This window comes from Clavelina lepadiformis, chromosome 2 (genome assembly GCF_947623445.1).
Source record: "Clavelina lepadiformis chromosome 2, kaClaLepa1.1, whole genome shotgun sequence".
Lineage (NCBI taxonomy): Eukaryota > Metazoa > Chordata > Ascidiacea > Aplousobranchia > Clavelinidae > Clavelina > Clavelina lepadiformis.
Genome location: NC_135241.1, coordinates 15,337,934 through 15,365,684, shown reverse-complemented (window position 1 = coordinate 15,365,684; position 27,751 = coordinate 15,337,934). Strand labels below are relative to the sequence as shown.

At 34.6% G+C, this 27,751-nt stretch overlaps 1 protein-coding gene across 4 annotated transcripts in view; it reads left to right on the top strand.

The window, feature by feature from the left end:
- LOC143445429 (E3 ubiquitin-protein ligase HUWE1-like) overlaps positions 1–27,751 on the top strand; it is a 62,216-nt gene that overhangs the window by 13,210 nt on the left and 21,255 nt on the right. For 2 of the 4 annotated variants that reach the window (XM_076944530.1, XM_076944528.1), the window contains exons 6-43: positions 836–967; positions 4,941–5,109; positions 5,223–5,320; positions 5,916–6,096; positions 7,769–7,929; positions 8,701–8,884; positions 8,962–9,057; positions 9,276–9,458; positions 10,595–10,748; positions 10,834–10,964; positions 11,038–11,182; positions 11,349–11,455; positions 11,541–11,607; positions 12,653–12,710; positions 13,002–13,178; positions 13,356–13,459; positions 13,590–13,734; positions 13,895–13,948; positions 14,070–14,172; positions 14,950–15,092; positions 15,625–15,767; positions 15,965–16,099; positions 20,553–20,675; positions 21,832–21,908; positions 22,274–22,452; positions 22,565–22,751; positions 22,833–22,884; positions 23,181–23,289; positions 23,514–23,714; positions 24,000–24,107; positions 24,192–24,263; positions 24,350–24,453; positions 24,548–24,629; positions 24,726–24,851; positions 24,950–25,080; positions 25,218–25,424; positions 25,501–25,652; positions 25,735–25,921. In XM_076944530.1, the coding sequence (XP_076800645.1) occupies positions 836–967; positions 4,941–5,109; positions 5,223–5,320; positions 5,916–6,096; positions 7,769–7,929; positions 8,701–8,884; positions 8,962–9,057; positions 9,276–9,458; positions 10,595–10,748; positions 10,834–10,964; positions 11,038–11,182; positions 11,349–11,455; positions 11,541–11,607; positions 12,653–12,710; positions 13,002–13,178; positions 13,356–13,459; positions 13,590–13,734; positions 13,895–13,948; positions 14,070–14,172; positions 14,950–15,092; positions 15,625–15,767; positions 15,965–16,099; positions 20,553–20,675; positions 21,832–21,908; positions 22,274–22,452; positions 22,565–22,751; positions 22,833–22,884; positions 23,181–23,289; positions 23,514–23,714; positions 24,000–24,107; positions 24,192–24,263; positions 24,350–24,453; positions 24,548–24,629; positions 24,726–24,851; positions 24,950–25,080; positions 25,218–25,424; positions 25,501–25,652; positions 25,735–25,921 (4,967 nt within the window). Of the gene's footprint in view, positions 1–835; positions 968–2,542; positions 3,848–4,940; positions 5,110–5,222; positions 5,321–5,915; positions 6,097–7,768; positions 7,930–8,700; positions 8,885–8,961; positions 9,058–9,275; positions 9,459–10,594; positions 10,749–10,833; positions 10,965–11,037; positions 11,183–11,348; positions 11,456–11,540; positions 11,608–12,652; positions 12,711–13,001; positions 13,179–13,355; positions 13,460–13,589; positions 13,735–13,894; positions 13,949–14,069; positions 14,173–14,949; positions 15,093–15,624; positions 15,768–15,964; positions 16,100–20,552; positions 20,676–21,831; positions 21,909–22,273; positions 22,453–22,564; positions 22,752–22,832; positions 22,885–23,180; positions 23,290–23,513; positions 23,715–23,999; positions 24,108–24,191; positions 24,264–24,349; positions 24,454–24,547; positions 24,630–24,725; positions 24,852–24,949; positions 25,081–25,217; positions 25,425–25,500; positions 25,653–25,734; positions 25,922–27,751 lie in introns of those variants that run through there. The other 2 variants (XM_076944529.1, XM_076944531.1) reach the window with 2 other exon arrangements.

The following is a 27,751-nucleotide window of genomic DNA, read 5'->3' as shown; positions in this document are numbered from 1 at the left end:
CTTTTAGACATTCCTATTTTTTTGTTGTATCAATAAATACAACTTTGATTATAAGCGTCTTTATTAGATTCTTACCGCTGGAGCGTCGCAAGTCCAGCAAACTTTTCCAAAGGCATCGCAACGAAAAAAGTTTGATAATCACTGAAGTAGGCCATTATTTTTTAATACTTTTAACTGTTGGTCGGCCCTCAGCATCAATACATTTGTACGTTGTGGCCCACTGCTACAAATAGTTGCACACCCTGCTTTAATGGAAACGGATGTAATTTCCGACTTAAGGCAGACATGGACAAAGCACTGTAATGAAGACCTAATTGTGTCCAAAATGACTGATTTTAAAAGAATTGAAAAAATGGTTTGGCGACTGTGCTTAGGACACACATCTAAGTGTGTCAAGTATGAAAGTTTGACATAGTAATATGTAAATGTGTTTCGTGCGAAAAAGGTTGCAAGTATGGTTGACAGTTGACAAACAATGTCATACTCGTGCAAATAAAACTTTCTGATTGAGTCCATGTAAAGACTTTCATATATCTAGACTAATAAAATGTGTGGAAAATGAACATATGTTATAGCTTGGTAATGTATTTCGTAATCATTAAAACTAATATTGTAGTGTTTGTTGTTGTTTATGTTAATTTAAAGAAATTTATGTTAATGTCATAAACATGTGTCATTGTTACTGATATAAAACATATCTAAAGGTGCACTCTTGTGTTATTGAAACTTAAAAGTAGTTTATAATAGCAGCATCATTTTCTCATTGTTCATGCTAGACTGAGATGTTTAAGAATTGCAGACTTCATTAGTGACAGATTTTAATTTTTTTGTGCAGAGTTTTCCTGCTAATGCTACAACACTTCATTATGAGTTCTATGCTGACCCCAAAGACGTCACTGAGGCAAATGCTACTAGAAGAATTGGAAATACCAATATGTTTTGTATTCATGTTGAAAATGTACACCAAGTAAGACATTAAATTTTCTACTTTTTAAAGTGGTTGTTAATCATTAAAGTAGCTTTATTTTTATATACTCTGGTATCCTGTTCATTGACCATAAAATCAACCTTATTAGTCAGTCTATTTTTGGACCAGTTCCAAAAAACTTTTTGGGTTCATCACTACATAATAGGAAAAAAGTATAGCAAATTAAACCATGTTAAGAATAGAGTCAGACCTCCTTAATCTGGACCACTTTGTTTTGTCACAAAATGTCAGTTAGCGAGGTTTTCGGATAATCAGGATCAAAACTGTAATAGGATGAAATTTTTCATAGAAATGGTTAGATACAATCTGGCTAATTTTTATTATAGCTTGGAATGCTATACTGCACTGTGACTGTAGGGCGTAGGCATACTGTACTTGACACTCAAGCCAATAGGATTGATGCATTCTGCATCAAGACATCACTATTGTTGTTAAACTGTAGAAGCACACTCAATCTTGCAACCCAGTAAATTATTTAAATCATTTCTTTTTATCACACTTAAAATGATGCCGACAGCTGGCATAATTACTACTTGCATTTACACATTTAATGTTTCCATGTTAAAGGGTTAGGTTCTGTTTCAACTGCTCATTTCACCTGTCAGTAAGAAAGAAGTAAAAGTAGCAAGCTAGCGGACTCGGTTGCTCTCCACTTTCTTGAAATAACTCAACTTATGTTTTGGGTCCAACCATGTTGTGATGCTCATGTTTGTTTATTTGTAACTGGTTTAAAATGATCTCTCTAAAAAATGCCAACACCTGTAAAGTTTTCTCACTTTGCTGCATCCATAGGATAGCACAAATTATTTATTCATTTTGACATTTGAGTTTTTATCAATGACAACAAATTTTCTAAGTTATTGTAATTATGTTAAAGTTAAGTATAGGAGTAAAAGCTAGTAAATGTTTAATTCAATTTTTAAGTGAATGTGGTATTCAGTCAATGGTATAGCTAATTTTAAGCGAACCTACACATGAGCCTTTTCACTTAAATTACCTCTAACTGTTTTGTAATCATGTTTCATGTGTAAACTCTTCTATGAGCGGTAAACTGGTTCGACCTGGTCATGACGAGATATCTCGTCATGCGCACTGTGAGAGGGGCTTTCCATGACGATATATTTCGTCACGCGCACTAAACTGAATAAACTGTAGCAATGCCATTGCTGCAAATGGGTGCCTTGCTTTTGCTTTGATTAATGGGCATGGTTTTTGCTATAGAAAAAAAACAGAGTGTAATGAATGGGATAGCTTCATTTCTTGGCGAATGGGAGAAAGAGTAGCAGCTACACAGCAAAGCCGAGCTGGTTAGATAGTTCCAAGGATGGGAGGTTTTCCACTGGTTTGGCTTGCAAACATTTAGTCACAATACCCAAGTTGGTACCCTTTATATATAGATATGGTGGGTGTTTGTACTGTGACACCAGACACGTGTGCATTATTCAGCACTGGAATGGACCAAAGCCCAGGCTGCTGTAAATAAAGTGGTAGCCCCCGTCTGAGTCATCTTGTCAGTGTGGCACATGAGAACAGTTTCTTTCATAGTGACTAAGTGTCAGTGGTATGAAAGTGATTTGTTTAGAACTACTGCATAATATTTTAAGGCAGGATAGAAGGTCACAGGCGTCAAATTGTTTGTCAAACTTAGCTTTCGAATAGCTGCCTTGTCGTTGTGTTGGAAACTGCCGACGCCATTTTAGTTTTGTTGAGCTTTTCTGCTAGGTCATGAGTGTTAATGTTAAAGAGTACGTGGGTCGGGATTGGTTTTTGTAGTATCACTTTTTTTAAGGTGGTGTTACCTGCTTTGCTGACCATATCCTGTTTGAAAGTGGACACAAAGAAGAGGTACTGGTAATAGATCTTTGGGTTCGCTCGCAGCTTTTGATGTTTGGGATCATGACCACCAATGCACTTCTAAGAGCTTTGTGATGTTACAATTAGGAAGCTACGGTATACATCCTTGACATTATGATATGTAGAGCAAGGAGTGTAAGTTGTTAGATGGGACATATCAAGGACATATGTTGTCAGATTTCATCCATGGCTTAAGATTCTTAGCAATGAACATTTCCAATCAAGAGTTGGATGTTTTGTTATAAACTTTGCCTAGAGAAGCACGAAGGACCAAGTTATAGAGGGACTCACATTTGGAATCCATTTGAAGTAGTGCTGACTACTTTAGATGGTTTACTTGCCGCAAGTATTTAACCACTGCAAAAATCTTGCTTATACTGATTTGGTTTCACAGAATCAGGTGACGAAATCGACTAAAGATGAAGATTTCAAATTGATGCAAAATATAACAGAGTTAGGCTGTTTAATCTTGTGATTGAGATACAATTACAGATGGTTGAGCGTTTTCTATCATAAACAAGGTCAATTTTTAATAGCAATCATTCAATCATTTTATTTTTTGTCAAAAGCACGGTGTATACGAAAAACCAAGCCAATTGTTACTAACACGCACCAATGAACAGGGAAAAGTGACTCTGCTGAAAAAGCTTAAAACATGCTCAAAATTAATTACGTTATAATTGGCGGTAACAACTAGCACAGCCACTAAACCCATAATTAGTTAAATCCATAAAACATAAGTTAAAAAAGCGAAATTAAGCAGTTGAGCAGGTGGTGTGTTCAAGCAACAGATGAATGAAAATAGGTTCCATGCTGTACATAAGTGGATGGGAGAAGAAACCCACCCTAAAAGAAACCGGTTCCGGGCAAAAGGTCGGTTTCTGGTGGCCATAATACTAAAGAAGAATGTTGTTGACTAGCCCGAGTTTGTACATCAGGAATGCACACCAATTATAATCTTTAGAAGATGTCATGACAATACGTTGCAAGATGGAATTTTCTAAGGTACATCGACGGTGATGTACGGGAAAAGGCAATGCAATATGCTAGGCTAATGCTTGTTTCCTACATTTGCTTTGCTGGGAAGAATAGATACATACATTACAGGATACTCGATTATTCCTGGGATTAAGTAAAAATACATAAAATGGATTCATGACTTGATGTTCGAATCCAAAGTTTCTGTGAATCTAAATACCTTGGTAGAAGAGGTGCTGATAAATGATCCATTTTTTTATTTGTTTGAAAAGCTAGCACAAAACCTGGTAGAATAGTAGAAAGTTTATTATTTTGGATATGCAATTTTAACATCGATCTGACAAATATCGCTAAAAGTAGTAGGTTATAAATTACTAATATTGACGACTTTTTGTTGGTGGTACCTAAATAAATAAACACCATCCAAAGCATGATTGTTTGCTGTATGGCGGTATGAAGGCTGCTTGCCTGGAGATTTTGTCTAAAGTGATATTTTAACGGTATTACTCTGAGCAGACTGGTTTGGTTTTTGGTAGTGTCCAAATATACATACATGGAGCAAAATTCATGCTTGGCTGATATTCTGCGCCGGCTACACAATAACCTTTGGCGGGCTCAATGAAGTTTGCCCCTGCCCTAGGCGAAAGCTATAAACACTTATAGTTTTTTTATTTAAGTAGTAGCAAACTCAGTTATGACTTCTGTATTTACTCAAACAGCACAAGCGGTTTTTGTTATTTTTTGAAAGACTTTTGTGTTGCGTTTAGTCAAGGAATCCTATTTTTCTTGCCATACTAACTTTTTTTGATCAGTACCATCTGCACTAAAATTACTGTGCTGCTAATTTTGCCAGTCAGTAGTTAATACCTATGGTAGTTACACTCACAGCTTCGAGTTGCATTTGTTGATAAGGCAAAGTTTACACACTCGTAAGTTCTATGCTGCAAGTCTTTTAGTATGGTAATTTTTAAGCATCATTTTGTGCACCTTTAGGGGCACTTCTTAACCAAGTGAATACGGTATGTATTTTCAACTAGTTAAGTTTTTCAAACTAGTTCTTCGCTTGATATTCCAAAAAGTCCACCTTCTATTTGGAAATTATGTGTTATATGTTTTGCAGATGTCATCCAATCCAGCAGAGATTATGGAATCGCTCATTCACATGTATCCAGTTCCAGCAGATTCCAAAATGCTTCTTTACACTCATTTGAGACTTGCCCATAGCTTTGCTGAGCATCAAACCCGCCTCAAGTGTGTGCAAGCACGCCTACATGCCATCTCAATTCTTGGTATAATCACTTTTTGTCATTTTTTATTTTCATTTCGGTTGAGCCATAAACTGTGTTGTCATTGAAGCATTTTTTAATTGTAATAATCAATGAAGTGTCTCTTAATTTTTCAGTTTATATGAGTAGCGTATCAGATGTTACCAATGTGTTGTACTCCGGATTTACAGAGGAACTTGTTGACCTTCTGCAAGTCAAAGACAACAGCCTTGTTGTAAGCATAGCCATAACTTGTAAATAAAATACCATAAATTGATTTATGGCAGCAAAATCAATTTTGTTTTTCTTCATTGTACCTAAAATTATAAAGACGGAAACTTGTTGTCAGCTGCAGTTCACAAAACCTGCAGCAAGCTATGTCATTTCTGAAATGCATGGCAAATTTTAGTCATTGTTTTTGAAATTTAGTGCATGTTTCAGACTGTTATTTGTCCGAGCATATAAATTATCCCTAAAATTCATTGCATAACAATGAATTACCAGCTGGCATCTTAAATATCCGATTAAATGTGAATGTTCAGGATTTTGACATTTAACCATAAATATGGCAGAAAGATTTTGGCAAAACTGTTTATATTGAAATTGCAGTTCAAAACATGATGACAGATCGAAATTGAGACTTTTGATTCATATTGTTTTTCTATTATTTTTTTTGTATTTTAAAGATTTAAAATTCAGACACCTAATTAAAATAAGCAGAAAACTTACTTTTAGTCTTTATCAGTACTAAACATAGTAGTTTTAAATTGCTTTTAATTCAACCTTGCTTTATGTCAGCATTTTCTGACCAAGAAACCAAATTCTTGCAGGATATAAAGGCAGCTGCACTTAGAACTCTTACTTCAATTGTTCATCTTGATAGTCGTGATCGTACTCCCAGGTTGGGCACCATTGTCGATGTAACAGGTGTTTCACAGTATCATGGTTTTCTTCCAGTTTTAGTACGAAGATGCATTGACAGTATGACCAACAAAAAGAAATTAAAAGAAGGTAGTTTCATATTGGTAATAACTTTGTTCGATGGATATTGTTTGGATTGATTTAATCAGTTCTAGCCAATGATATTTATTAGTCCATTGTTCAAAGTTGGTACAGCTATTAAATACATAATAATGTTTGTATTTATTAAATTTATTAGTTTGTCATAGCTCTTCGGATTTTATGTCCAACAGAAAAAATATTTAAAGCATATCATTGTTTTCAAAGTAATAACAGTTCTCAATTCACACTTTTTGTGTCGTATCTTTCTTTACTTAATTATTGTTTATCATGTCTTGGAATATTTACATTTTCAACATTTCACAAGTGTGACATCTCCCTTTTTAAAGTAGGAATTGGACTTGGAGTGCACTTTTGCCTTTGTTTTATTGGCTCTTCACCTTTTTTTGGCATGTTTATAAAAAGTTGTGGACCAAGACAAATGACTGTTAGTTATATGTTTCAGGTGTATGTAGGGGTTTTGTGCTCTTTGTTTTTTTTTTTGTGAAACTAATTATTGTTCAATATAGATATAATTTGTTGCATTGCAGTTTATGCAATGTATTTTCTGATGATTGCTTACTGTATTTGATTTTACTCTTACCCTAAACAGACTACACGTTTTGTATTTGTAAATGTAAAAACTGGATAATTGTCAGTTTACTTGTTACTTCACATTTTGATGCTTGGCATATACAACTATACATATGATATGTTTCATGATCAGAGAAAAAGTAAACCTGTAGATAGCCATTTTTCCTTTCATTAAATCAAGTTTTTTACAACTTTAGCTCAACGTTTATAGTGGTACAGTATTACTAATTTCTGCTACTGTTTTTTTGCTCAATTTTGTTTCATTTTGCCGTAAATAAATGTCTTGTTTGCAATTTTGGACAACGAATAATCAACAACACATCTTTTGCAATGCAATTTTGGACTTACATGGATAAAAATTGATGTAAAGTATTCAGAAATGAAAAGTTTTGAAACTTTTGGTGTGCTTAAATAATTTTTAAGAGTAGCAATTAAATTAGATCACCACTAGCTGACAGTATGATGCCTAAAATAAGTCCAAATGACAGAGCATACAAGTATCTTTAATAAAAATGTAAAGGATTAAGTGTATTAATTTTACCAGAGAGTGTTGTGAAGAAAACATGGTACTAACTTGTCATGGATGAGCGCACACAGACATGTTGCAAAAATTGTGAAATTTGCAATGTTATAAGTTTCAAAGCAATCTTCATCATTTTTTCTATTGCCGCTGCAAAGTCTAAAGCAATACGGCAAACTGATAAAAATTTTAGTTTTAGAAATTTGGGATGTATCAACTGTACTAACGTTTGTTGAATGACCAATGTTTTCAAAGTAAAGAATACTTAATTGTATTTGAAATCGATTTGAAGTAATAAAAACGAGCATTCAAACAATACATTATTAGCATTCAAATAATTTCATAATTACAATTCCAAGCCAAAGTTTAAGGTAGCAAAATTATCATGACTTTTATATCAATGTTGCATTTACTTAAGTTCCAGAGATCATAAATGATAATGTACAGATTAAATTACCCAATTAAAAAATTTGTTACTTAATGTTATCTGGGAAATCTTCATTCACTGTTTGCGAGAAGCGGTACTTTTTTGAAAATGTTCTTAATTTGACCTTTATGATTTTTTTTTAGAGAATCCAGAGTTTCCACACAGTTTTGCCACTGCTTTGTTTTCATTCCTTTATCATCTCTCCAGTTACGAAGGTGGTGGTGAAGCATTAGTTCAAAGTGGTATGATGGGTCCATTGTTATCGGTCGTTACCAATATGGGTGATCAGCAGGAACAAACCACAGTATGTCTGTAGTCATTACATGTTAATCCTTTTAAACGGCCAATATTGCTCTGCAAGGAGTTGATACTCCCTGTCCCTGCTGATTAAAGGGTGTTAATGATTGATAAATGGAAATGTATAATAATCCACAATACTTGTCTTTGTTTTACTTCTGACATTGGGAGCACTACACAAGTACATATGATTTTTTATAACTACATGAAAGAATTGCTATGTTAATGTAACATTTTTCACGAAACCATCCAGGTAATTTTATGTTTTTCCATCACGAGCGTGTTATTAATGGGGGAAGGTGCTTTTTCGTAATTATTGATAACATTTGAGCGAAAGCAAAATAATCGTTCCTCTGTTTGCAATAACTGTCTTTTGATTGTTTAACAACTAGCATTAATGTGTAAAGTAGCATTTATTCTACTGGTGAACATTAGTTATACAGATTTAGTCCTCAATGTCAGTCAATTTGTTAAAGTTAGATCAATGAATAGGGGCTGAACGATATCTGAAAAGCGTTTTTAATGTTTTTGAAAACAAGACGTTTACATATATTTAATTTTTGGAACATGTCATGCCAGGGGATCAAGATGCCACAAAGGGGTGAATAGTCAAAAAAGTTTGGCAACTCTTTACTGGAACTGATATACGAATTTACCTTGCATTAATAATAATTTGCAATACATTTTGCTTTATTTCCTATGGTTATTTCCATTGCTATTCTATTAGCTGTGTCACAATGCAGTGAATAGCCATCTGATGAAGATACTTTTTTCACAGTTTGTTACTCGTGCTGTTCGAGTCATTGATCTTATCACAAACATAGATTGGCAAGCTTTTCAAGCAGTAAGTGGATTGCAAGTATTCATTGATCGGCTTGAACATGAAGTTGTGATTTGTCAGAGAGATGCTCCTCCAGCTTGTGATGAATTACCCGGATCTCCAGCAAGCTCAAACGCAGAGGGTAACTCTTAACTTCATTTTTAGACACTAAGAAATAAAAAATTTTATTTTTACTAACTCTGTGTCTTTGTGCTACAGAGGATAACATGGATGTTGATAATCAAAAGGACACAACAACCACTACAGCAATGGAAACTGAAGACAGTGAAAAACTAAAGTATGAATATAAACCAGGTAATTGTACTGCTTGTGCCATGAGACATAGTACTAACTCCAACTTACTAAACAAACCTTTATAATGTATATATATCATTCAATAATGATATATACTTGGTACTCACCAGAACGAGCATTCTTAATAACCTGTTACTGGTTAAGCGCTAAACTTTGAATAATCTTGTGATGCTCTGTGTACTCAACAATTTATGTCAAAAATTTTTTCTGTATTTCAGGAGCACAATGCTTGCCACAGAGAGCAGCACTGTTTAAATCCGTCTTGAATTTCTTAAAGAAGGCAATTTCTGATCAAGCATTTGGTGAACAAGTTCGTCATATGATGGATGGCACACTTCCAAACTCCCTGAAACATATTATTGGAAATGTTGAATATTATGGGCCAGCACTCTTTTTGCTTGGTTAGATATAGTCTTACTTTATGCTGTACAACGCTTGGGAAACACTGCCTACTGAATATTTGTTTGTTCCGATCAGTTTTGTTGTTACTATACATTTACCAATTAAATTATAGCAATTAAAGTGAGGGGCAAGTCCAAAAATAAGTTGGTCTTAAATCAAAGACTAGTTTTTATTAAACATACTGGTGAAAGGATTGTTAATAATACGAAGTGGTTAAGCGGTTATTGTCAAAATTGCATGGCAAATCTGGCTTCCTATTGTAATGGAGGTCATTATGCCATAATGTAAAACCAATATGCTTGCTGACTGGATTTTGAATTAGGTATGGTACTGCAGTACTAGTGGTAGGCTAGCTAACTCGTTTTGGATGAAATGTGTCTCCATAAGTCAGTGATTAGCTGCAGGTAATGTTTTTTTTTTCAACATAGAAATGTCACCAATGACAGTATATGAACTGGTAAAACATCCTTGTTTTTAAGGCAGTTAGCTATACCGGACTAGGCTAACGCCAACAGTCAGGGCTGACTAGACCAGACGATTTTGGCTAGTATGCGAATGGTCACAATAACCGAAAATTTTATAGTACTGTTTAACCGCACCAGGATCCATACAGTTAAGCACAAAATGACAAAAAATATCAAGTTCATTATTTATTTTGGTAACGTTATATAGCAACATTAAAGTGAATGTAAATAAGTGAATTGAGAATACTCATGGCACAACTGTCACTGTCAAGTTGCATAATTGACATGAAAAACTTATAGAAATATCTGAAAAAAATGAAAAAGTTGTCATAATATCTGAACACTGGTCGTAGTAAACTGAAAATTTTATATGAAAAAATTTGGGGCCATACCAAAAAGGCCAAATAAAGCGGGTGGTCATATTAAGCGGATTCTACTACAATTTATTAACCACTACATATTAGTCCAACTCTCCAGTATATTTACTGACAACTACTCTTTCATTTAAAGCGGACTTGTTTTTGGACTTGACCTTCACTTTTAACTTAATGTCGCAATATTAGTTGTTTTTCAAATTGACTTGCTTGTTAGAGGCTGCTCCAGTATAACTTCAAAAGCCTACATTATGAGAAATTCACTGCTCACTACTTATATCTTGTGCTCTGTTACAGCTATGGAGGTTGTCACCGTCTACGTATTTCAAGAGCCATCTCTCTTGTCCACATTACAAGACAATAGATTGACCAATGTTATGTTACACGCTCTGTTGGTTAAAAACCCACCAGCAACAAGAGAAGTTTTAGCATCACTACCGAACATCTTTAGGTGATTTATAGACATATTGTCTTGTCAGTCAAAACTTTTGTCTGTGGTTCTATTTTTCTGGAGTTTATCGTTTACCTTTTTGTAGCGTTTTATGTTTAAATTCGAGAGGATTGGAAGCCTTTGTCAACTGCAATCCATTCGATCGACTTTTTCATGTCATGTTAAGTCCTGATTACTTGACTGCTATGAGAAGAAGAAGAAGTTCTGATCCCCTTGGTAATCGCACTTTCTGATGTTACAACTGACATAATTTGTTGTGAATGCTAGGCTGACTTTGCTGTACGTGCAGGTGATACGGCATCAAATTTAGGCAACGCTATGGATGAATTAATGAGACATCAGCCAACCTTGCGATCTGCAACCATGAAAGCCATCCGTGGTCTCTTAGAAGAACTGCATGCCATGGGAATTGACCCTACCACTGTTTGTACCAGGTAGGTAGATTGCTTGGATTGTCATTATTTTGGTTGGTTGTTAATATTCTGCATATAATAACATTTCCAAATCTTGAATAACTGGGTTATTGGACTGCATTTTGTTCATACATTTATTTGTTTATTTGTTGTCCGGTTTTTTAGTCTATTGTCTTGTTTATTTCAGGTCTTCATCCTCTAAAACGAATGTAACAATTGGAACAACAGACAGTGGGCCAGCAACTGCTGAAGCAGAATCTCAAGCTGATGAGAGCACAGCACAGGATGATGCTGGTATGAGTCATTTGTCTTGGATAACTTCCTTTTTTAAACCATTTTGTTTCTTGCAATGCGATGTCCATAAATGCTTGATATACAGGAAGTGAAGATGAAGTTGAAGAAGTACCAGAAGCACCTTCGAAGCAGTCAGCGTCATCAACACAAGGGTAATTGTTAAAACATGTTATTAACATAATGATCAATATTGTTGATATTGATACAATCAATATATAATTGATACCTAACTGGAACAGTCACTTTGTAGCAAATATGTTGGCAAGTATAATCTGTTGTCAGTCTGTAACAAAATTGGTCATAATTTGTACTTCATTGGAGTAGTGAGGACTATAACTTCTTTGCAGGGGGTTTCTGCTTTGTGCAGTTTAAATAAATTTAAGTGAAATTGTTCATCATTTGCATAGAATAGTAACAGAACGTAACATACAATATTGTCAGCAAGTTGCTCACAGCTTCTGTAGTCCAACATCACAGTATGGATAGTGTTTATGTACTCTGAGAACTTCTAAGGTCATGTAAGTTTTCTACGATGATTCATACAGTCTCAGCTAAATATAGCACTCCATGTCAGACCCTCCAGTCACTTTTCGTAATGTCAAAGTTTTGTCATGTTTGTTGTTGCAAAGGCAATACCTGTTATTCAAATAGGTATGTTTGATGACTCTTGTCTAATAGTGTTATTTATTATTTTTTGTGCAGATGTTTAGGATATGTAGTAATATGAAGTTATAAACTAAATCTTGTTTGACATGGTTACTTTAGACATTCTTTTGAAAGATATTTTATCGCTTCTAAAAATTAATTCCTATTACTGCAATTTAGTCATGCTACATAGGCATTACTGGAGAGATCAGGCAAATAAAAGTATTTTATCAATCAACTAATTAATTTCAAACAGAACTATTTCTTTGCTGTACTTTTATTAGTTGAACATGTTGCAGGGACTGTATTGTGCAGTTAATGGAGTTTAGCCTCAGAGTTGACTTTTAGCTCAACACTAACTGGAACATTGTTTTGAACGTTTGTTTACGTTTTTTTTTGTATGCAAGCATCCAATCGACTAATCACCTCATGATGGGCTTGTATGCAAATGAATTCGTTCAGGCATCACAAGCTTGCCTATAGATGGATAGTAAACTGATTTGGTCCTTATTGCATAAGGCTTTTAATAATATTGAGTCGTTGCTTTTAAAGATTGACAGCAAATGGTTCCAAGAAGCATGTTCCTTTATTGGACTACATGCAAAATGTGGTAAGACAAATATTATTATTATTGTTGTTTATATTATAATGGTAGCTTGTTGCTATTAGTTGCAAATGCAGTAAATGTAGTTCATATCTGGTAGTTGATATAGTTAGTGTGATTGATAAAGATGAAAAAATTAGTTGTTTATATGTTGTAGTCTTGATTTTCATGTACGACATAAAGATATAGAACACAATTTAATCTATAAGTATACTGTATACCGTAGATGCCTGTAGCCATACTGGACGCGATAGATATAAAGTGTTCCTCTGTCTTGATTTTAGACTTGTATTTTAGACAAAGTTCATTCAAGCTATTGTGAGTAACAATACAACTGATGATCATTGTCGTGAGTTTCGTCAACATGGTGGAGTGCCTGCTTTGCTTAAACTACTCCGCCTGCCATCCCTTCCATTGGAATTTCCGAACTCACCAGCTTGCCAATCCGTTACCAACTTAACGCAAACTGTATTTGTATGTCGTTTTTGTATTTTTTCCCTTATTTTAATATATTCTAATTTATTTTAACATCTTTTTAAGATTATGCTATTGATTTTTTTCAGTTGAAGTATTGCTAATAAATGTAGGATTAATTTTTAACTATAAAATGATAACTTTGTTCTTAAACCAACCATAATTTTGACTTTGCAGCTTCTTTTACGTGAACCAACAGTCCTAACAGAAAGTTTGGCCCATGTGCGAGACATTCTGCAGCAACTGAAACCATTGTTCCTTTCATCTGATGATGGCTCTAAGTAATAGTTTAGAATTATAAAGTAACGAAAACAGTATAATGTTAGTTATAACCATTGAGGCAAATGGGAAAATAACAAATTTTTCTGATATATGTAGTCATAATTCCAAAACTTTTTACATATTTTTTAGATCAGGGAGACTTACGAGTGTCCTACTTCATGAACTTATCTACAAAAATGATACTGGAGAGAAAGATGACATGCCCCTTGTTCGCAGTCTTGTGCACATTCATGCATTTGTTACTTTATTTCTCAATATGCCTCGTGCTAGTCAAGTAAGGTTACAACAATTTAAGAGGCAACACATGCAATGCTACATAGTTGTTAAAATTTAACTTATTTGTATATTTTTGCAAATAATGAAATTTTCAATTAGTGTTGTAGCGTGCATTTTGCATCTTGATAAGTAACTAAATTCTTGTAAAATAATTACAGAATGAAATACGTGCCATTATTGTTGATGAATGGGGAAGCAAGTTGGGTTGTGAGGTACAATCATCACTTAATCGTCTACATTTTTGACTGCTAACTTTATTTCATGTTAAAAGAATAGCTTTTTGTGTTCCTGTGTGTTGTTTTTTATGAACTGTGTGATGTTTTTCTACACCAGGTTTTACATGGTCTCAATAAACTTTATCGAAGCTTAATATGGGAGAGTACAGTCCTCCTTGCTTTGCGTACTCCTGGTGCTATTCCTGAAGGTTGTGGAATTAGTAAGTTTAATTTGAAAATACGTTAAAAATACTTTTATGCTTTTGTGTGTTTTCTGCGAAGAACTTATTGATGAATGTTTGCTAAAAATTTTCATATTATTTGTTTGAGATTTTTAAACTTGAGTAGACTTCGCTTACTACATGACTACTTTCGAACCAGGCCATTTTGGTCATAATATTTAAATGACCACCGTAAGCAAAGCTGCTACAGTACCATATAACCATGCCAGGATAGATATAGTTCAATATGACAAAAGCACCGAATTCATTATTTATTTTATAAACATTAAACAGCAACATTAAAGTCAATGTCAGTAGGTGATTTGAGAATACATGCGGCACAACTGTCACTATCACGTTGCATAACTGACATGAAAAATTGTGAAAAAAATTTGAGAGGTAGAAAAAGTGGTTATAATATTCAAAACTGGTTAGTGGTCATAGTAAATGGGAAATTTTACATGGCAACATTCAGGTGGTCATATTGTCTGTGGTCAACGGATTCTATTGTACTCTTTTTTAAATACTGAAATTAAATTTGAAATGTTTTTGTAAGTCTGTGGTTTGACAAACTTTTTGTGGCAGAAGACTATGTTGTTTTTTTAAATCGTAAACTTTCCAAAAGGTGTGGCCGTGTAAGATCTATTTTTGATTCAATTTGCTGGTCATTTTCTTATCGCTTGTATCGGTTGTCTAAACCTGTCATTACCGGTGTTGAAATCGTTTAGCATGTGTAGCATGGTTATGATCATTTCGCATATTCGTTTTCTTACCAAGGTGAAAAAGAAATTGCATGCCTGTCTGCCTTCGAGGCTGGTGTACCTAAGCAAGGGGAGGAGGTGTCAAGCAACCAAGCCATGGAAACAGATAATGGAGACAACACCAAATCTAGTGCTACAAAAAATAAGGAAGCTAACAAGGTGTGTGTAATTGTTATTGTTGTACATTGTAAGTCTGAGTCAATTACAAAGGGAAAAATAATTGCTACTATTTAAAGGTAATGCAAAATTAAATATGTTTAATTCTTAAAATTAACATAACAATTTGCTCAGTTATTGACAAATGCTAGCCATGGTTTATAGATCATGTTCAAGCATAATGTTGGGTTGTTATGTTAATATTAGAGGATTTTAAACTTAAAATACTGTTGCATATATTTAATTTTGCATTTTAAATCTGACATTATTAATAGGATAAATATGTGTTAAGGTCATGTTTGCTGTCTGTTCATCGTAGGAGTTTTGTTTAATCTTGTATGTTGTTCTGCCTTTGTCAACTGTTTTTGCGGTAGTTTACAAAGAACTTAATAATAATGTAGCCAGTAATAACAATTTTTTTCCATGAAATCTGCATGCTTTCATACGAAACCATTGATGGAATTAGAGGTCACAAATATGTTTTAACCATAACCCATAATTTTAGTAATCTCATACTTAACTCATAAATGCTCAGGGATTGTCTGCAACAGCTGCACGCCATAAGTTTATCAAACCTGTCCTGACTGTGGCTTCTAACCTTGGGCGATCACTTGCAGAACTGTTTGGATTACTTGTAAAACTTGCTGTTGGAAAACCAATTCGACAAAGATATAACAGGTTGTGTGAAGTGAACTAATTAAACTCGTTGAAAACTTACAAGTTTTACAATTGTTGCTTATGAGGTACTTTCATAGACACACATGAAAATAGATCCGGAAATGATTTTTATCAACGAGAAACTCATTTTTTTATTGGTCCACCCTTTATCCAACATTAGCCATGGTGTGTTAGCCAATGACTTGTTTTTTGTGCAGACATGTTGTTGTACCTAATGCACAAAATACTGCACCCAGACGGCCGGCGCGTGCTCTTGCGCGCTTGTTAAGCACGCTTCTTAAGGATGGTTTGTCATGGAGAGCACCATCTGACATGCCTTCTTCTAAACTGAGGTAAGCGATGCTAGATTTTTGCACTCATTAACAGATGTGACTGTACAGCAGTTAAGTTGCAGTGCACATGGCATGAAATGTAAGTTAAGACAAATAAAATTTACGATATAGCTGCGGCTGACGGTAAATTTGATTAGATTCATTAATATTGTTTGTTAGGCTCAAGTCTGTAATCTTTTTGTCTGTAAAACATGTTGAATATATACATAGAAAATGTCTGTTACCACTTGGTTAAGCGAGTTCTGTAGCCACCTACGTGTTACACCTGGTGATAGGGCTACTTGGTTAATACTGCAATTTGGCTAGGGAAGAAAAGTTTACTTTATGATTGTGTTGTTGTTTTTAAAACAAAGATGTCGGATAAGAAAAAAATACAAAGCTTTTGAAATAGGTGTATGTGTGTGATAGTGTAAAAGCACCATTACGCAAATGAAATATATTTATGTGTTTAACTACTGGTATAACTGGTTACTTGACCGAATAAAGTCAGCATTGCATTCAACCACAAGTATCAAGTGAATCTAGTGTAAAAGGTCTTTGCTAAGTTGCTTGAATTGTTCATTGAAATACAGTCATCTCCCGGTTAAGTTCGCATCCCAGATAAGTACGCAAAAATTCTTCACAAATTCTGGGTTCAACTTTTTCAACAATTTATTTATTTTAAACAGCAACCACATTAACTGGATGTCAGGAAAAGTTAAACGTCAACTTAACAATAGTTCACTGCTTAAACATGTCGTGCAAAGTCATCTGATGCATATTTTGCATTCTTTTTTGCTTGGCTTCCAACGTCACCTGTCTCAGTTTTCGCTGAAAGCATTCAAAAGTGCTTTTGAGATTATCGTAAGCACCTCCTGCTTGATCTTGTTAGGCAGGACACAGCAACTGATCCTCAACTTCAAGCACTTTGTTGTAAAGTTGTTCAAAGCCATGAAAAACGATGCTGTTTTCGACAGGTGCAAAATCGTTGCTTGGGCCAGCCTTATCGTCAGTGTCATCATTTTCAGTCTGCATCGTTTCCAACACCTCATTCACGTCACCCAGAATCTCCTGTGAATACTCTTCTTTATTCTCGTCATCAACATGAAAAACTTTCTGCAATCCTCGACGTGCTCTGAATCGGCTAAGCCACTGCCACGACACTTGAACATCATCTTCTGATATCAATAATTGTTGAGCGATTTGTTTTGCTTTTGCAATGACCAGTGAGGGGGGAACGGGAAGACTTGCACGGCGCATGCTATAAATCCAAAGATATAGAATATCTCCAAGCTCAGAAAACCGACCAACGGATGCTCGAAACGTTTTTGTCTTTGTCTCCTCAGACATCAAAGCAGAACGCTTTCAAATAACTTCCCGGTTTTTCAAAATCTTTCAGATAGCAGCTTCACTCACGCCATACTCTCTTGCGAAACTTCTTTTACTCGGAGCGGACGGCACACACAACCTGGCGATGACTTCCAATCTTTGGGATTCACTTAAACGCTTACCTTTACCTGACATCATGCGAACGAGAAAATTGTACCCAACAAATTACTTGTGCTGTACTGTACACTAGCAGAAAAGAATGGCATACAAAACCACACAACAGAAAACTTTTTGCAAATGAATGAACATGGGCAACGCATCGTCAATAACGTAATAAATGCAAAACTTGTGTATTGGGTACACGCATTCACACACGCGTTGGCCACGCATGCAGGGTGCATGGCTGCACGCATACCTTCACTAGGTGGCTGCATAACTGCTAAGTACGCACCAACCACATAAGTTCGCACAAACTACTCAGGATAAAGTTGCGTACTTAACCGGGAGATGACTGTATGTCTTATGTTGTTTTGATGTATACTAGTCGCAAGTACTAATGATTCAAATTTTTAGCGTTTGAGAAAGAAACCGTTGTCATTTCAGATAAAGTTGCAGACATTCGATATGTAATGTTTAGCATAATGTCTTGTTAGCAAAACAATTAGTAAATTATGTATTATATTTTTTACTGTATTTTACCCCGACTGCAGTTAGTGTTCTTTATCTCCTATAGTATGTCATACTTTTTATATGAAATGCTGAAAACCTTAACTTTTTTGTTAATGGTCATCGTTTATTTTACTATATGGTTTGGATAAAATAATATAAAGAATGCTGAAGTTACTAGAGTGCCTTTACTTAAGCTCAGACATATTCTATCTATGGCAAAGAATCTTACTACCATGCCATATAAAATATTGGAAAAGACATTTTCCACTGTCTTTGCTTAAGCAAACTATTCTTACTGACACACATAATTAACCTTGAGGCTAAAAGTGTGCACACAAACTGATTTTTGGCTTCTTATCTCTCCTCTTGCTTGTTCTCTTCTTTATCTTTGATTGAATCAGTGAGCTTTGAAACCTCCATGAAACACAAATTAGTTTTTGTTTTCTTGGTGTTTATATTTCTTTTTATTTATGCAAGGTATGTATTGTTAATATTTGAAACTCTATATAGCTAACTGGCTGATGTAAATGAATGAATTCCAAAGTAAATTGCTTCTGCTTCACTTTTGAGAAATTTTTAATAAACTGTGTTGACTTTACTGGGGACACGGTGTCAATTGGTAATGCTGTTCTTAGTTAAAGTGGTTAAAAGTATGAATAGTTAATGATATTATGACAAATGTTCCAAACTAGCCTTACCCTTTTGAGCAAGAATTCTAAAGTGTCTATTCATAGAACTGTAATTCTTAATAGATGGTTTTCGATCATGTGTTGGTCATCCATTCTTCTTACCTTCACCACCCTTGTGGTAAAGGTCTTTATGAAGTAATGGTGTTTTTGTATGTGTTTCAAATTTGGTTAAAGGTGTATGTATATAGTTTAAAGTTTCTTTTGCCAACCTGCTTCACATTTCCTTTACCTTTTGTGAGACACGTGATTGCTCTTTTTTCTTTTAAGCCTGCTCTTTATCACTTCTCTTTAACTTAATCTTCTCTCTCTGTTCAATTTACCGGCCGGTGTCTAGCCTGCTCTAAGTCACGTCTTCCCTGTCTCGCCATACAAACCATTTTATTTCAGGGGTTGATCCCTTTCTCTGGCAACATCTGATAACCAAGAACAAGGATAAATTTAGTTTAATAATACTGTGTAACATGCTCATGCTGGTGCTGATCCCCTTTTCAAGGCAATTTAACTAGGTGGGAAATGACTAAATATGTGGTAAGTTAGATCCACAGAAGATTAGCCTTGTACAAGTGCCTTTTTCTGCTCACACAGGGTTGGTGAATTGGCGAGGCACACCAGATGGCTACATACTAGTACGTGATGATGTAAGACTTAAAATTGTCCCGCCAAAATACACAGCAAACAAGTTGTGCTGTTTAGGGAGCATATCTAGGAATTTGGCGAGGGCGTTACCAGCAAAAGATGTATATAATTTCTATGTAGAGCTTAAGTTTTTAAAGGAAAAATAAGTAGTTTAGTTAGCCATTTCAGCAGTTAAAATGTGATTATATACTGATATTTCATTAAACTTTACGGCGTTCACACATTTTTGTTTGTGTAAGGTAGCTTTAAATTAAACCTTTAATGTTGTTGATACATTGTCAAGCCGTGAAATATTTGTTTGTAAAAGTTACTGAATATAGGGTTGTGAATGTTGAAAATTGTGGCTTTGGTATATATATGAGAAATTATTGACCTTCTTCGAAGTTGGCTTAAAGTGATTTGCTGTTAGCAAATCAGAAAAAAATCAAATATGGCACATAGATCATGTAATTTTTGTTTTTCTTCATTGTGTCTAAGAAAGGTAAGAAATTGGCTAAAAACCTTGTATGAAAAGAAGTAACGATTTACTTTCTATACTACTCCAATACATGCATATTACTCTAGATTTCAAAATATATATACATTAGCTTATGGATTCTACAAATTGCAAGAAATAAAACTTTTGTAGAGTAAAAGTTGCTTATTGGTATTACCTTAAAAGTAATTTGTATCTATGCCCGCACAATTTTAAATTAGTATTTATATTTTTCCAGTTTGTAGTGAAATAAAATCATCTCAAACAATATAAAACTTCAGTGTAAGATTAGAGTACTCTTTTACATATATCCTACGCAAACCTTGTTGGTTTAGTCAGTGTGACATTTAGAAAAAGCAAGGATTTGTGGTAGCATTTCTGGTTTTAAACATCATAGTAATTTGATGGCAAAATTGCACCTGCTTCAAGCAAAGTGTTTTAGTTATGCAATACACGCCTTTATCTTATACCAGCTACCTGTCTTACACATAACACCACATCCAAGTGATCTAAAAACTTTCATTTTTTGTACGTATTTGAACTTATAATTATATTTATATACAAGTCATAATTTTAATGCTTTCTGTGAACAAAACAATGTCAAGATCGATATGATATGTAATGTGATATGTAATATGTAATATACAATAAAAAATCATATATGGTTTTTGTTTAGAATCACATTTTTGATATGCACGGTTGGTTTCACAATTCCTATGCTGTTCGACGAGAAAAAAATGCCTTACCACCTTATGCTTCAATATTTCCTGGGGACTGGAGCACATGATGCACTATTTCAGTAAGACTTTTCTTATATCTATGGATACTATTATTGCTCTTCAACGTGCTTAGTAGCATTTTATTTTCTGCTTGGAATTTGCATGCAGATTTAGAAGGTTTCTTTAAGTGATTGTTTGCTGCTTATTGTTTTTGTGCATATTTTTGTTTGAGTGGGTCCAAGGTTTGTCATCCAGCGAAAAATTATGCTAATTTTTAACTTGTGTTTGACAATTTACTTTGGACAAACATACAGCATGTTTTAGGATGCTTGAAGTATATTTATTTATAACTTCATGCAAAGCAACTGGTCGACTCGACTGCCATGAAGTTGTGCTATTCTTAAGCATTAGTTTTGAGCCAACTAATTGTGCATGATAACTACTTCCCTTCCACATAGTATTTCCTGATCCAGGCCATCATAGAACAAATAGCTACACTGGACTACTTCATTGGATATTTACTTAACCCGTGGCTAGTATATTGCTTGTTTTAGGCCAAGTTGGCACTTTTGTGCTACTAGTTGCCTTGCCTTTAAATTGAAAACCCTTGTCAAACACAGTAACTGATTCATATTTTTTATCTTGTTCATTGTAATATGTAATTTTAAAAGCATCCCACTGAATTGTTATAGAAATTCAAGCCACCAGAGGCTTCCATGGCATATTGGGGCTTTGTGACGTATAATGTAAAGCTTGCTAACAGTTTTTCTCATTAGAATTCGGTAGCCAGAAAAGAAAGACATGTATTGCTTTCAAGTTCTTGCATTTTTAAAGCGTGCACTGTAAATGTACGTTTTGCGACGTACCATACACTTACATTTTTCGTGGTGGTCAATGTTGCGGTTAAAATTGAAGTTTTTATCGCCTACAGCGACGTTTGGCTAAAAAATTATTTTGTATGTACAAAATATAGCAAAGTTTTTTTTTATGTGGATGGGATCATGGAAAAACAAATTTACTAAGATTTGGTTTTTAGATATGGCATTTGTTTAATTATTTTAATACATATTTTCACACTGTTTATTTAGTTCAATATATTTCAATAATTAAATTGCATTTTGAGAATGTTTTTTGGTGTACAACTTTTCATAAATTTCAAGGTTAAAATAGTATTATAAAAAGGAGTGAAGTATTATTAGTAGATGTTATGACTAAACACTAAACTTTTTTTGAAAGGTGCTTCAAGTGGGCACTGACATCGGAATTTGACAGCGGAAAAGATGCTTCTGAATCTTCCCCGAATGATTTGCCAGGTACGTTTTGTGCAGTACTTTTTTCGGAATAAGAACTTCATACAACTCTTATGTGTTACCCATGTGTGTGCAAAATGTTTGTGGGAACCGTGGACATGTTGAAAGATTTCAGAATATGTGGAATTCCCCAGTTGTTAATGGTGGTTAGCACTACAAGCACCAGCGGCTCTATGTTAGCTTTTAGCATGTTGTTTGTTCATAGAACTTCACAATGTCATTTGTCTGCATCGTGTAAGTGACAGCAACAATAATATTGTATATTACTCCGCACATGACGTATTTTTGGGCACACAAGATAATTGTAATAGCGTGATGCATTTGTATGACTTCTAATTTAAAAATGTTTTTGACATTTCTATTTTCAGGAACTGTCGATGACTTTTTGGAAGCCTGGCTAATGTTACTGGAGCGCTTGGTTAACCCACGTAATATTCTAAATTCACCTCACACCATTCAGAACAGACAGCCCTCCGCCAGTCCTGATATACCACCAGCTATCAATGCTCCTTTCAGTGCAGTCAAGTTTTTAATTAAGACACAGAAGGTGATAGGTTGATATTTTTATACTATAAGCTCTTGCTAACAAAATAATGTTCAGACATTATTTACTTGGGATTGTGTTTATTATTAGCTCTTAAAGAATATTTTGATTACAGACAGCTTTAGAAGCGCTGCAACATCTCTGGTCCAGTGGGCGACTCCCAAATTTGTCTAGTCGAATATGCGACTCTGTTATTTTGATTCTTTGTCACCTTATCAGAGGTGAACAAATAGTTCGGGATAAGCTAAAAGAAGAAAAAAAAGGAACAGAAAAGAAACCAAAAACTGAACCTGCACCACAAGGTGAGTTAGGCAATACCTAGCCTATCATTTGCTAAGAAAGAAAATCAGCAGTTATGTAGTTTTTTTATTTCACATTCACAGATCCATCTGCTCTGGCCGATTACTACTTTGAAGCTCTCATGAATCTTCCTGGGTAATTATGAGAAATATTAAATTCGAATATATATAATTAACTTAATATCAAGAATCTGTCTAGAACCATTTGCATTCCATTTCCTGGTACTTGGAAACGTAATCGAGTTTTGCTAATCTCAATTAAATCTTTACTTTTCATTGAAATGAAATAACGTGGCGTAGAGGAACCACATAAAATTTGTTTACTGAAGGCAACCAAGAGATAAATTACTCTGAAAAATATTTCCTGAACAATTTAGCAGAATGCTTGCTTGCTGTTTAAGTTTACCTAAAATTTTGCTATGAAAACTCCAGCAGTTCAACAGCTGCGAGGTCAAGTCGACCAACCACTGCAACGAGTCGGCCATCTGAAGCTCCACCTGCGAGAAGTACTCGACAACATGATCCAGCTGTTGTTCAACAGGTTAACCAACTTCTTGTCTGTATTAGCTGTTGTGCTGACACTAGTTAAATTAACATGTTGAACAATAATAAAATAACTTCAACACAGTTGAAGTGTTTACTGCACAAAATATAGTGATATGAAGATCGCATTTACTTATAGATGTTGTAAAGCATTTGTTTCATTATACTATTTTTTGTTAAAAAATGTTTTAAGCATTTACATTTATCATTTTCTCCAATCAGCTTATGGACATGGGTTTTCCTCGCGAATGCTGCGTTGAAGCTTTAAATGTTACCAACACAGTGGAAGCTGCAACTGACTGGTTGCTTACTCGCACATCTGAAGAAAACCAGCTTATACGAGCCATCACCATGTCACTGGAAAACAATTCAACTACAGCACAAGAGCAACAGAGTCATGAAGATGCAGAAGTTACCAATGAGGTGACATGGAAAAGATGTTTGGCTACTTATTTATTTTAGTTCAGCTGTCATGTGTTGTTGTCTTGTATTCGCACTCTCCGGCTCCATAATATTAAAACTAATAAGAACAGAGCACAATAAGATTAGTATATGATTGATTTTAATTACCAGATAAATCAGATTAAACCTGTCTAAGCACATTATATATGATGTTATTATAGCGTCTAAGCGCTTCAGCTACTATAAACCAAAATTTTCTACAAAAAGTCTGGTGATCTATCAAGTGATAATGATGTACCTTGGTAGGAAACGGCAGATGATGAAACCGGATCAGCAAGTGAGATACAAACAAGGGAGTCAAGTGATGCAACAGCTGAAACCGACATGCCAACTACACCAAAACCTTCACGAGAAGTAAATTTTTGCTTTTTAACTTATGTCACACAAATACGTTTATTAATATATACAGTAGTTCAGTCATAAATACTGCTCTTTCAGGAAATTGAGAAGCGTTTGGAGGCCGAAGCATTGCAGAGAGCTGACATGGAAGAACTAAAGCTCCTAAGTCAGGTATAAAAATTTCATGTAGCAAGTTTCCTGTTACCACTCGGGGGAGATGGATTAGCTGTTATATGGTGTTCATTGTTAATATGTAGGATGATGAAGAGCCAATGTCATCTGGTGACATTGATGCATTTGCCGCAAGTATTTTTGAAGGTAGTCTCCAGTTGGTTATCCAAATGCCGGATACTGTATATCGGTATGTATTGTGTAATATAGTTTTAGTCGCACTTGTTTAAGTGCACTTTGTGCACCATGATTTTACGATACAAAGTACAGCTGATTTTTTGCAGCGTTTGTGACGTAATCGTTGTGCTAATGAAACGTGCCGGAAAAGAATGGTCTGATGATGTTCTTCAAAAGCTCGTCCTGCAGGTATCAATGTTGTTGGTTACTGGCTATATTATTGAAAAATTTACATTTAACATTTCTAATGTCTAGTTCTACATATTATTATTTTTTTAAATGCAGATCAGAGAGCGATGTAAGGAGCTCACCACATTGTATAACTCGGATGCAGCAGGATGCTGGACAAGTGATAAGGAACCCACGAATGGTCTTGCTACTCAGGCTCTGCTGTTTTCTCTGCTATTTGAGGTAAGGAAGAAGAATATCTCACTCGATGATTTGCATATTGGTTTAAAGGAAACTAATTCAGCCAACACAGAAAACAAGCTTTCTCTTTCTTGGAGCAGGAAATGAAGGAATCGTGTACACGAATTGTGAGTGAAACGCGTCTGGTTGCAACTGTTGTTGATCTTCTTCATGCTGTTGGATCATGGTTACAAAAAAATCAAAACAAAGTAAAAGACTCTACCACCCCAAAGTAAGTCTGTCACCTAATTTTGATACTTACCTGACTTACTAAACATGACATACCTTCATGTAATAGTTTGGCCGATTTGGCTTCATATTTTTCAAATTTATTTCATGATTGTATTAATTTGTTTATTTTGTGCAAAGGTGGATTTCTCCTTTAGTATTGCTGACTGACTTGTACGAACGAACTCGACATGCATTACGATGCCGCAATGAACTGAAGAAAAGATACTCTGGCCACAAAAGAGAATGGAAATGGTTTGACGATAGATCGGGAAGATGGTGTAGCTACAGTTCCTCTAACCATAAGAGCATTGATGATGCTTATGTAGCCGGCATGCCAAGTGTGAGGTAATGGCAATGTATCCGTGTTTTTTAAGCATTCAGGTTCATGCAGACTGTCTCTTATTATTTATAAAATAAACAGATTCACTGCTGGGAGGCGACGCTACACCATCAACTTTAACCAGCTTATTCAGTTCAATGAAGAGTCTGGTAATAGAAGACCAGTTATGGCAACGTACCAGAAAGACAAGGGTAAAGCTGAACAGGAAAAGACACTATCCAAAGCACCAAGTGGTATATATTAAATTCTTTGAATTAATAAAAAATTGTATTATTTCAATGAATCATGAATCAACTTTCAATTTTTTGACATTAGAAGAAACAATGGAAACTGACTTCACATCAAGTGGGAAATCAGAGCGAGCATCGCCACACCAACTCGTGACTGAATACACACAGCTTGATTCAGCTAAATCCGATGCATTAGTGCGCGGTTGCACTGCATTCATATGTTTGCCTGTGGATGCTGATACCCTTCATTCATGCATGAGATTATTATTAAGGTAGATTTGAAAATTACTTGCAGAAATAGCTTTAGGACAGCAGCATAATTTCGTTGTTGCTTGTAGGGTAAACAAGTGGCATATCTGTTTCAGTAATTATAACTTGACATGGATGATTTTTTGTATATTAGCTTTTTAAACTTGATATGGACCCAACAGAAGAATTTTTTATATCATAAAGACAATCATATGTTACTTATTTCAAAATGAGTGAAATTGCGCACCCATAGAGAATCACCTACATTGTCATAATTGCTTATTGTTAAGTTATACCTACAACTGATGATATCATGAAAAATAATCATCGTAAGGGGTTAAATCAGAGGTTCTTGAACTCTTTTTAATCATAGATTCCTAAATATATGTACTTGATTTTTGCAAATCCTAGTACAAAATTTCTCTTTTCCTCTGCAAATACATTTTTGAAGGCAAGCAAGAAGGTGGTTGCAGAAAACGCTTTCAAGTTTTGTTGCTGAGAAAAACAGGCTCAAGGTTTTCTTTTATTAAGGTGTTCTTAAGCTAGAGGTCATCCTTTAACACGAAGGCCTTTTTTAAATTACTTTTTGGTCTCATGAAACTCGAACCTGGTCCTCATTTCAAGAACCTCTCGGTTAAATGAAGCTGACAATTGTCATGGAGGCCATAGGTTAACAATACTTATTAATAACATATTTCAACAAACAAACCAGTTCACACAAAGGCAAACATTAGTCAAAAACACTTCATTAAATTTTAATATCTGAGGATCATCTAGTTTGTCTTATACCCTTCAGTTGTATGTTATAAATGGTATTATTTTGTAAAATATCTATTTGTTCTATAAAGACCGTATAAATAAATATCTATAAAGTCTCTATTTGTTATTTCATTGTATGCTGCATATTACGTTACTGATGAGTATGTGAAAGAAAATTCTGCAATTTACGGAGAAAATTTTGTAGAGAAATCTTTGAAAATATTTTTCAATTGGAAAATTTCTTGAAAACATTTCTGAATAATTAATTCCTTCAATAATAATTTTAATTAATCTATAAATTATGAAGTACTCTTTCCCATTTTTTGTACATTTAAAATACAGACACAACTTTAATCCAAACTTTGGATTAATTAATTAATTCCAAAGTTACATTTTCAAGTGGTGCTTATGATAGCAACTAATAGTATGCCAAATTGCTGAAATTCTGGGGATTCCCATGTCAGGCAAATTTTTTTCCGTTGGTTTTACAGTACTTTAGAACAATTACAATTTTTTTCGGGATTGAGTTTTCAGTGTTTGGGTAGTAAATATTACATTTAACCCTTTAACACTGGAAATATAAACTTATAAAGAAAAAAAGATAGTTGTTCTATCTTTTAAATTTTGGTACTTAATTTTTGTGTTTGAAAACAAAAATCTCTTTATTTGGGCACTGTGACAATTTAGGCTCTTTTGAAAAACAATGATAACTTTGTCAGCTTAGGCTATACTTGATTTTCTGCTATTCATCAATCAACTTTGCTTATATTCTCTTGCTTATACACCTCAATGTTGTTTTAAAGCGTACCACGGTTTGTTAGGTATTCAGTACAAGAAACCAGGCGAAAGCAAAGCAACCAACCATAACAGAAACAGCGAACAAAATAAAAGGATTTGATTTAAACAAAATGAGACTTATCGTGAAATTCATATGATATCCTTTAAAGCAGGGCTTCCCAAACTGGGGGTCGCGACCCCGCAAGGGGTCGCGTAACGAACTTCAGGGGTCGCAGAGCGTATACCAATTTTACACGAAGTACAAAATATCGTTCCAGCCTAATCAACATTGAAACCGCCTTGAGACCAGCATTAAC